Source organism: Cebidichthys violaceus, unplaced genomic scaffold (assembly GCF_023349555.1).
Source record: "Cebidichthys violaceus isolate CVI_PGR_0920_01 unplaced genomic scaffold, fCebVio1.0.p SCAF_12, whole genome shotgun sequence".
Classification (NCBI taxonomy): domain Eukaryota; kingdom Metazoa; phylum Chordata; class Actinopteri; order Perciformes; family Stichaeidae; genus Cebidichthys; species Cebidichthys violaceus.
Genome location: NW_027176285.1, coordinates 2,790,596 through 2,800,914, shown reverse-complemented (window position 1 = coordinate 2,800,914; position 10,319 = coordinate 2,790,596). Strand labels below are relative to the sequence as shown.

General features: G+C 43.0%; 1 protein-coding gene across 6 annotated transcripts in view; it reads right to left on the bottom strand.

Moving 5' to 3' along the window:
* Nucleotides 1–4,410: 4,410 nt before the first annotated feature.
* ank1b (ankyrin 1, erythrocytic b) overlaps nucleotides 4,411–10,319 on the bottom strand; it is a 67,232-nt gene continuing 61,323 nt past the window's right edge. For 4 of the 6 annotated variants that reach the window (XM_068705911.1, XM_068705906.1, XM_068705908.1 and 1 more), the window contains 5 exons: nucleotides 6,559–7,228; nucleotides 6,307–6,442; nucleotides 5,739–5,810; nucleotides 5,165–5,259; nucleotides 4,411–4,915 (listed from right to left, as the gene is read on the bottom strand). In XM_068705911.1, the coding sequence (XP_068562012.1) occupies nucleotides 5,191–5,259; nucleotides 5,739–5,810; nucleotides 6,307–6,442; nucleotides 6,559–7,228 (947 nt within the window). In that variant the 3' untranslated portion in view covers nucleotides 4,411–4,915; nucleotides 5,165–5,190. The remainder of the gene's footprint in view (nucleotides 4,916–5,164; nucleotides 5,260–5,738; nucleotides 5,811–6,306; nucleotides 6,443–6,558; nucleotides 7,229–10,319) is intronic. The other 2 variants (XM_068705910.1, XM_068705907.1) reach the window with 2 other exon arrangements.

Below are 10,319 nucleotides of genomic sequence, written 5' to 3'. Positions count from 1 at the left end.
CAAAACAACTCACACTGACCTCCTTCGAAAACAACACGTGGAGCGGAGAGCTGTGATTGGCTGAGAACAGGGGGCGTAACAACACGAGGTTGTAGTTTTTCCCAGTTTCTTCCTGACCTGCAGGGAGCTCTATCACACCGCAGATGAGGCGCGGAGAAGAACGCCAACAAATCGGTAGTGGGCAGTTATATGAAACTTTAAAAACAACAAAAGTCATAGTAAATATACAATACAATAACCCAATCACATATATGCACTACTAATATTCAATAAAAACAAACAAATATTATTACAAACAAATCAGCAAAATCAGAGGGCATCGAATTATGAAGATGGACCCATATGACATGATATGTAAATGTGAATTCATATGAAATTTCTTGAAAAAGATTATGGAATACTTCAAGGAAACGTACAGTGTTCAGGTGTAAACTTGATTGTTTAGTCAACACAGAGCAGCTGGAAATTTGCATCACGCAAGAAATGTCAACTATCAACACATGTTGGAAATAGTTTCCAATACGAAATAATAATGAATTTATACTTTAGCTTTATATATTTAAGATCTTTTTTGAACACTATGAGGTATTTTGGACCCATAGAAATAAAGCATAGCTGAAAAGAGAGACCACTTCAAACTTTACACTGAATGTACAATTGTCCCCTCAGGAACATTATAGCAGGAATAAAGAAAACGGGACAAAAACAGGACACAGCATTTATGTCACATCTTTGTTTATTAATTCTTGTAAATGGTTTGAGCTGGTGTACAGGGTAAGATGAACTATACATATCTTCATGTCAGAAGGACTCTGATTGAAAGGCTTGTATACATATTCACGTTTGTTTATCCTCTCTCCAGGACAATACAAAAGAAAAGAAAACAAGTGGTCATAGCTACAAAGCCTCTACATTCCCCATGATGCGGGCGTTGGCCTACTCTAGATAATGCTTAAAGAACATCCATAACAACTCTATGAGGGTGCATAGCATTCTAATTAAATATATTTTGTCATATATTTATACATATATTTTCATAAAAACATCTTCTTTTTTTTTGTGCATGTGCGCAGTTGCATTCCTTAGGATAGAGTAATATGATATTGCGTTTACATTGTCATGTATCCATTCTAAAGGAGTATAGGTGATCTCTATTCTTTCGCGACAAAATTTTACAATACTCTTTTTAAATTATTATTTTTTTTTAAATACATCGTCGAAGGTTACACGTCCTCTCAAGTCACAGGTCTGGTAAAAACGTTCTCTCTTCTTCCCACTGATCCAACCAGGTTTGAAACCAAGCACCATCTCTCTCTCTCTCACACACACACACACACACACACACACACACACACACACACACACACACACACACACACACACACACACACACACACACACATGGTGGAGTTGAATTTATTATAGAGCACAGTCTCATTGAATAGTTTAATTCAGAAGTTATTATTAAGTGTAAATCAAACAAAAAGGACGATTGGCTCAGAGTTATGAACCTTTGCGATTTTAGTCCTTGTCGATTGGGCGCCATGACGTGTATCGACCATCGGGGGGCAGAAAACAAGCCGTGAGAGGCTGCAAGGGGCCGTCATCATTAGAATTTTAGAAATACTGAGGTCGTGAGTCCTGTCCTCCCTAACAAAAGTCTCTTATGCGTTTTTGATAATCCACCAAAGAAAAAGCTTGATCCCACATGTAATTATTGGTTTAACGTCCAATAATAATTCAATGCACAACCAAACAAGCTCTATGCCGATAGAGTTCATCCCAAAGAGTAAAGAAGGCAGTCGACACTTTCATCTCACGTCGAGCTCACGCTTGGTCTCTTGGTATGCCGTTAGAATCCCAGGCGGGAAAGGCGGCCTCCGCCACTGACAAAGCTACGACCGCATATACTGTAGAGAGGTCGTTCTCCATGCAAATACCTTGATGCCTGAATCCAACCTCTCTCTTGTGCTGATACAGAACAAGATGCAGAGACTAAACCAGTCGCTTTGGAGATCGAGGGAGTCGCCGCCCTCCCTCCTCAATCAGCTCTATCGTATTCTCTCAACCGTACAGCTTCATCTGACAATGTAGGGGATTGTTTTGCATAAATTCAATGAAACCATCTTGTTTAACTTGGTTTGTTTCCTTCTTGAGGGAATAATGCTTCACCAAAACCTTTTTGGTTCACTTTTTATTCATCATCACTTTGCTTTATCGCGCTCTCCACGCAAATCTGCTGAGTGGTTCCTGAAGCACACGCTCGATACTTTGTCTCCTCTTTGGTCTTATTTGAATCAACCACCACACACACACACACACACACACACACACACACACACACACACACACACACACACACACAATCACACACAAACCATCCTGCTCCATACAAATCCCCCCCCCCCCCCCCCCCCATCCGGCCCCAGCAACCGAAGTCTTTTCCAGAAGCACTCGCTTTGTGTCCCACACTCGTCTTTGAGAGGACGACTCGGAACTTAAAAAAAGGAAAACACTTTGATTCTGACAGAGCAGAACTGAAAACCTGAGTGGAGTAACAGTGGAAAACACGTGATATGTAATAAACATGTGCTGTATATCGGATGAGGCTCTCATGTGTGCGGACCGGGCAATGGAAAATAACGTGCATTTGTGTGACGCGCGACAAATGTGTTCATTCACCCGTTCTGTCACTCGTTCAGGCTACAGTAACATTTACAGTACTTAAATATCGTGTGTTTTTGATATCCAGGAAAATGTGTGCTACTATGATGTGACCCCCCCCCCCCCCCCCCCTTCGTAGTACTGCCGTCAGCTTTCTGGCTTAAAGGAAGTGCTTCAGAGATGAGGAGGGCAGTGGGTGCTTTTACAGTGATGATATCAAGTGCAACTTAAATTACACGGAAAAGGAAAGCGGAGCTCGGTGGTTTCAGCGGACTCCTGGTTTATGTTTTGCTACGTTAGGAACACGGTCCCGCACTGCTAAAGCTGACTCGTCGGATCTTTTATCAGCTTCTCTTACTCCTTCAGATCGAGGTCGACAGAACCAGTCAGACTCCAACAATGTTTGTCTGGACGTTTGTCTTCACGGAGGAGCTTCCATCTCAAAAAAAAAAATCCTTCCTGAAGACCCACAGGACCCTGGCTTCCATCTTCTGTGTTCTTGTTAGGTATTATTGCTGCGGCAAACTCCAAAAACATCTAACACTCGGACCAGACAACAACTGTTTCATTGTGATGCGATATGTTTCTGATCATGCGTGAGTGCGTGGGTGTGCTTTTGCTTTTGTGTGTCTTCACAGTTCACGAGTCTGGGGTCAGTGTTGATAAGACAATCACAGTGCTACCTGTCTGTCCTCGCTGCACAGTTCCAATCACCATCCCATGTTACTGTACTGTAGCAGCCTAATGCTATTTCCTACTTGCTACCGTTGAAGCACAATACTCCAAATCACTGCGTCCTCAAACAAATCAGATCCTCCATGCTGTTCCCACTTCCTTCACTTGGTTTCAAATCGATGGACCTGCATTTTTGACGGTGAGGCGCTACAGCCGTTGCAAACAGATAAAGAGGGAGCACACAAAAAAAAAAAAAACACGTTTTTAGCATTTAGATGGAGGAGCTATGGATGCTGATGAAGGAGAGGCCTGTGATTTTTACTGCATATTGACTGAGGCTACTGATAAAAGACTGTGAATCGAGGTGACGAGCGCTACTGGGAGAAATGACGGAAGAAGGTAGAAAAAAAAAAAGGTCACAAGGGGGGAAAAAGCGTCAATCTTTGTGTTGTAGAGCTGCTGCACAATACAATCAAGCAACCGAACCCCTTTCCAAAGAAAACACCAGGGGGTGAAAAGAAACTCAGTTCCCTACTGTGGTCAGACGATACCAAATACTGATCATAATTAAAACAAAAAACAAAAAAAAACAAGGTGGACAGGCTCCGGAAAAAAAAGAAAAGAGTTCATCCACAAAAGGAAAAAGACGACAGCACACGCGGACAGGAACACTCACGAGCGGGGCAACACAGCGGCTTTCTCATTCCGGCACTGAGCGTGCCGTGACATCACAGGGCCACAGAGCCAATCATTAGGCAGGGCTCGGCGCCAAGCCAGAGGCTTTGAGAAACACATGCGGTAGAGAAGAATACGCGCACACACACGCACACATACGCACACATACGCACACTGACACATGTCCACGTAGCATAGAGTGCATATATCACATTGAGAATAATAGGGGGAAGGGGTCCAGTGAAAGAAGCATCGGGAAGGCTCAGCAGAAGCTTAGATGTGTACAGAACCATCCATAGAGGGACTTTTTTTTTTTTTTTTTTTTTTTTTTTGGCTGTAGTGTTATTGGACTCAACTTGCTGACACAAACCACTCCAGTTGGGGGGGGGGGGGGGGGGGGGGGGGGGGGGAATAGGTCCTTGAAATGGCCTGTGGCCAAAGCATGGGCCAGCCCCGTACCTTGTACCCCTTCAGTTTGCAGATAATGACAGTTCAAAAGGTCAAAGGGCATGCACCAGCAGTCATCATGCGATTACAGTTCACAGGAAGCACTTTTTGTTTGTTGCTTTTGTTTTTTTTCTTGGTTGTTTTACTGACATTTATGTTTTTTTCTTTTGTAAAAAACAAACAAAAAAAGAAGAAGAATCATGCCTTACTCTAGTTGATGTTTTTCTGTACAAATGTTATAAAACTACAAGTTGAACTCCTCTTTTTTTTTTCTCTCTGTCTCTGTTTCTTCTGTGGTGTCCCATGGTCACACGTTGAGGATGATTCTGTGTTTGTCATTTTGTAGTTTGTACTTTCTTAAGACGCCCTTACTCTTCCTCTCCTCCCTTGCTCATTTTCCTCTGCGGCCTGGTTGTGTTTTCGTGTAGGATGATTTGGCAGTGGCTTTCCGGTCCTAGAAAACAGAGACGGGATAGCATTTACACACAAAACACAGGCGGAAATTTACTTGGCCCTCCAAAAAAAAAAAAAAAAAAAATGAAAAAAAGAAAGACGAATGCCAAGTCTATGGTTCTAATTTTGAACATAAATGGAAAAGAACAGCATGTGAGAGATAATTAAGCTCTAGCAGAGTCCAATATGTTGCCATGCAGGCTTCTATCCAAGCACTGGGATGCACAAGTGCTTGTTGTGTGTCCCGTACCTGGAGGACTGGGTAGTGTGTGCATTTCAGTGTTTAACTCTCCGCAGACTGGTGCGCTGCGCTGACTGAGCGCCCTTTCTCACATCCACCCCCACCTGGAGCAAGGAGGGAGGGAGGAGGGAAGGAGACAACACTCGGACCAGTTAACTGCTTCAACCCTTTGCATGTCACCAGAGCAGAAAACTAACTTGTCTGTTCGCCAGACGGCCACCGCGGCTCGCTGCTGTCCCCAAAAACACATACAACAAGCACTTTGCCAATGAAGACAATGATGATGGTAATGTGACACTCATTTTGTACAACTATTGTGGGTTTTAATATATGCATGTGCTAAATATATGAATGTCTATTGTTTTATTTTTAGATTATGAATTATCATGAATTCATAATCAAAATGGGTTTGTTGTCAAATACGGGGACAAAATACTTTTGACCAACATTTGGCCGGTGGCTACTGTTAATTTCTCGCCCTTTGTGCCGGGCCGTGTGACTGATTCACAGTAATCTGCTGGGGTCAACGGTGTTTATGTGTGAATGTGCCTCAGCGTGAATGCTGAAAACACGGCCGACTCACCCTTCTGGCGAGCGAGCGTCCGTGTTCATCCACAAACTGCGCCTCAGCAGCATAGTCCTCTTTCTCCTCTCTCTGTAGAAACAAAAAAAAAAACAGCAATTCAACGTACTCATATTTGTGCGACAATTAAATGTTTGCAATTAGAAATGTAAAAACAAAACCAAAAAGGTATTGGACATGGCAGATATTCCCCATGAGTTGCGCCGCGCAACACATAATTCCAGTCAAGCTCTGTGACTTCATCAAAATAAACAATTTTGAAGACTGTTGACTTCTTAAGTGAGATTGAATTTGTTGATGGATGTGTGCAAAAAAATAAATAAAATCTAATTGAATGATTGTCTTCTGATCTGATAATTAAAAAAGAAGATAAAGGGATGGAAGATGTTCCCCCTCCGGGCGCAGGAAGCGGCCGCGTGGTCGGCAACCTGACCTGGCCCCGCCTCTGCTCCTGCTCCCAAGCACGTTGGCCCGCCTCCTGGTGAGAGAAGGCCAGCCCCTTGTCAAAGGGCTGCGTGGCCAGCAGGGGGCGCCCACGCAGCACATGAGAGTAACCCGTGTCACACACCGGAGTCAGCGGAGCCTCCTGGGCCACGCGCAAGCCCGGCACGCCGCCGTCGCGTCCCGATGACACCGAGCCCACCCAGCCCTGCAGGGAGTCCTTGTCTGGTAAGTAGGGTTGGAATGCTCCGCCTCCCACCACGCTGGAGAGCAAACAACAGAGAGACAGACAGAGAGAGAGAGAGAGAGAGATATGTAGCCATTGTGAGAACAGGTAGTGGAAAACATCACAAACTGTATTCAGTCGTAGGCGACGTACCGGTTATCTCCATTGTGCTCCGAAGACCGACTCAGTCCTGACATCTCATACCGCTGGGCATACACCTGCTGGCCTGCAACAACAGAAATCCCTTCCACTGAACCCAACCCTACACCTCCACCTCCTCCTTTTGCTCCTCCTCCTCCTCCTCCTGTTACGAGGACCTCCCCTCTCCTCACATCCAACCTCTGACCTCCTAGCTGGCCATTTAGGTTGACCTTGGGTACAGCACCACTGGCCCTCACCCTGTCCCATTCTGCCAGTACAGTTGCTGGCTCCTGTGGCGCCTCCTCCTCCTCAACCTCCCCTTCCTCCTCCTCCTCCTCCTCCTCCTCCTCCTCCAGCTCCATGATGGAGCCACTGGCCCCGCTGGCTCCACTGCTCGGGCGACCCAAGCTGCAGGGAAGGGAGAGCGTGGCGCCCTCCGAGTCGTCAGCCCGACTGCTGCCGTCTAGAGACGAGTCCTCCACCGTGACCAACGAGGGGCTGACCCCCGCCGGCCACACCTGAACGTCCGACATCTCCATTAATGTGTCTTCCTCGGTGGTGGCGATCGGGGCACACTCGAGGCTGGACACTTCCTGCCAGTAGGGCTCTGAGCCCAGCGGGGAGGGCAAGCTGTACTGCATGGAGGCCGGGGACAGCAGCTCCTCCTGCACCAGCCCATAACCTGAGGGAAGACAGGGGCGAGACAAGAGAAAGACTAACACCACGCAGGCATAGGGGGGGGGGGGGAGGATGGGGAGGTGGTGGAGCGACTGTTTCTCCAGCCTATGAGGAAACAGTGGGGCTCAGCTCTGTCCCAATATACCAACAAAGAGTCTTAAAAGTCTTAATAAAGCCACAAATTTAGGATTGAGATATCCTTCAATCCATTTCACTGAGTGTGAAAAGAGAATGGTTTGTATTGCTTTCAGTTTGAAAAGGAAGAGCACAAGAACAATACTTGAAATCAGCTACTTTTTTTTTTTTTTTTTTCTAATGGTAATTTCTCTAATTGATGTTTGTGGATTTGATTGAAGCACTTCAGGTTATTGTCATTGGGACACAGCAATAAGAGTGAGGTGAGGGTCAAAAGGGCTTTCGGTGTATCACCCGCTCTCTGTGAGGTGGATGGTGTCGGGCTCTATAGGATGCTGCCGGGTAAGACAGTGGATCTGCAGAACATACACTGTGTTCCTTGAGAAGCGGGGGGGGGGGGGGGGGGAGGTGATGCTAAAGTTATACAGCATATTAATTGTGGGGTTGGCACGATATAAATGTGTCGTTAGTAACATCTGAGAAAAGGGTTCCAATTGGATTTTAGTATCCTGATTACAACTGGAGTTCGTTAAGAGGCGGTATAAGCAAAACATGCTCATAAAAGCTGTTGCAGCCGCTAATTAAATTACAACTGTTAAAGGAATTACTGCACATTTGATATCTGACTGATGCGTTCAGATAATCATTTTAAAAAAACGGTTTAAATTGTATTCTTTAGATAACTGTTAGTTGACCAGCAGAGCGTGGGTGCGGCACTTTTTTCCAAGTATGACAAAACATATTCTAGACGGCCGATTAGATTAAGTTGTTTTTTTTCTGAAATACCACAGCTGTAATAAAACATCTCTTTTTGTTATCGTTCCAACCCTGGACAACATATTCCTGATTGGGAGTCAGCAGCAACATGCTAGTTCTGCAGATGAAAATGCAAGTTACTGTTGCTCTTGAAATTATCCCAGCCATGCATCTGCCATCCCAAGCATCCAATTAAAGGTCACTGTACACACCCACACATACACACATCGGACAAACCTATTATGAATAAAGAGGGTTTTTAAAAAAACATGTTTTATTTGGTGTTATTCTGTGGAGCTTCTTAAGAGTCATGAAGGTTATAAACGGTTAAACTACATTGTTGGGCTAATAAACTTTATTCAACCTTTTGCTTATCATTAAATCCAAACCGACACTTGAATATAATAAGCAATGTATAAACAAAATACTTTTAACACTGACATTAGATTTGTGTTCTACTTTTGAGTTTATTACCAAGACGCCATTCATCGCAACAATAGCAAAATAGGACAAACACAAACGCACATTATATTAAGTGGTATTTATTATTTTCAGGTCAAAACATATATATAGTATATTAAAATATAATAATAATTTGTATCAAAAGTTTCTTGATTTATTATACATACAGTACAGCAACAGGTTTGTTATCTGAGTTTAAATATACATAATTTATACAGACTGTAAATTTAGTCTTTTGTTATTTACTCTGAATATCAATCATTTTTAAGATATGCAAATTTCTTCGACAGTTGCTATTTTTTTTCTTTTGGTCACTTTTAATACTTTGATTCCGTGGCAATTTTCATTTATTATCTATTATGTTTAACATCAAGACATGGTTAAATGTCTAACTATTAAAAAAAAAAAAAAAATCCATATATTTTAAACAAATACTTTGGAAACGCTATGCGCATAAAGCTTATAATCTATGTGTTTGGGGATATTCAAAAGACAATAGTACTCTCACAGTTTGGTACATGTGACCGGGTTGGATTGGGGATTGCCTGATCACTCTCAGTAACATGTTGTTGATGAATAAGATGAATGAACAGTAAAGGAGCACTTCACCCAAAAGGAAAGTAGTGTTCACACCGTTTTGCTTCAGAGTCCGAAACCACTTTGCAAAATTCGTATAGAATCACCAGGGTGTGATGTCACCTTGTACATGAAGCTGACAGGTTAAAACCACAACACTCTGAAGAGAGGCTGTAGTATAATGTGTCTGAGGGTGGAGCGCTCGAGGAGCAACCCAAGACGTAACGTGAGCACATGACGATCCTTTCACTTTAACTTTCCAGGCAGTTTTTTTTACAAATTGATAACATAATTAGTATTTCTTGGCCTACATACTAACCAGGTCCAGACAGAGAAAAGGCGAGAAAAGGGGGACTTGTTTATAGGAATCAATTAGCTACAGCTCATGTGTCTGATGAATTGCAATGACTAATATGTCACTTTGAGGCAGTACATTGACTACAGCTATAGCTCACAATCCCATTCATAAAAATAAAAAAACAGCTTTCTGTATTACGGTTGTGAAAGGATATGATTAGGCTTAACAATATAATCAAAAATAATGCTCGCAAAGATATACAATTATATATCAGTACATTTTTTTGTATGAAAACTACCGTAGTGTTTAGCTGTGGAAACAGAAAAGTAAGAGGCATTGCTACTTATATACCGTCCATGATTAATCTGTTAGTTATGCTTAACAACCAGATCATCAGTGAGGTTTGATGTCATTTTTTACCCACTTTTTTGCAGAAACAAACAGTGGAATAAATACCCAGTAAGTCATTAAGGCTCAGCTATGGAAAGAAAAGGATTGAGTGAAACAATACGGTAAAGTCTACCTTGCCTGGACTGCCAACACATGCATTTTCTATTCTCAGATTCCAAATGCTTGACGCAGACACGTTTTACCAGCACCTGTTCTACCATAATCATAATCTCACAGCAGGTCAAATTGTTGCAAATAGAAGTGTGTAGCAAAAAACTAATCCATAACTAAAAAAAGTCAGTATTAATGGGTGAAATACCACTTTACTGTGCAAGTAATTGTCTGTCAGAGTTTCTGTACTAATGGACTACAATGCGAGTAAGCATGTGTGTGTGTGTGTGTGTGTGTGTGTGTGTGTGTGTGTGTGTGTTTCTGGGATGATACAGGGCCAGGATGATGAGATGTGATGTCAGAATGA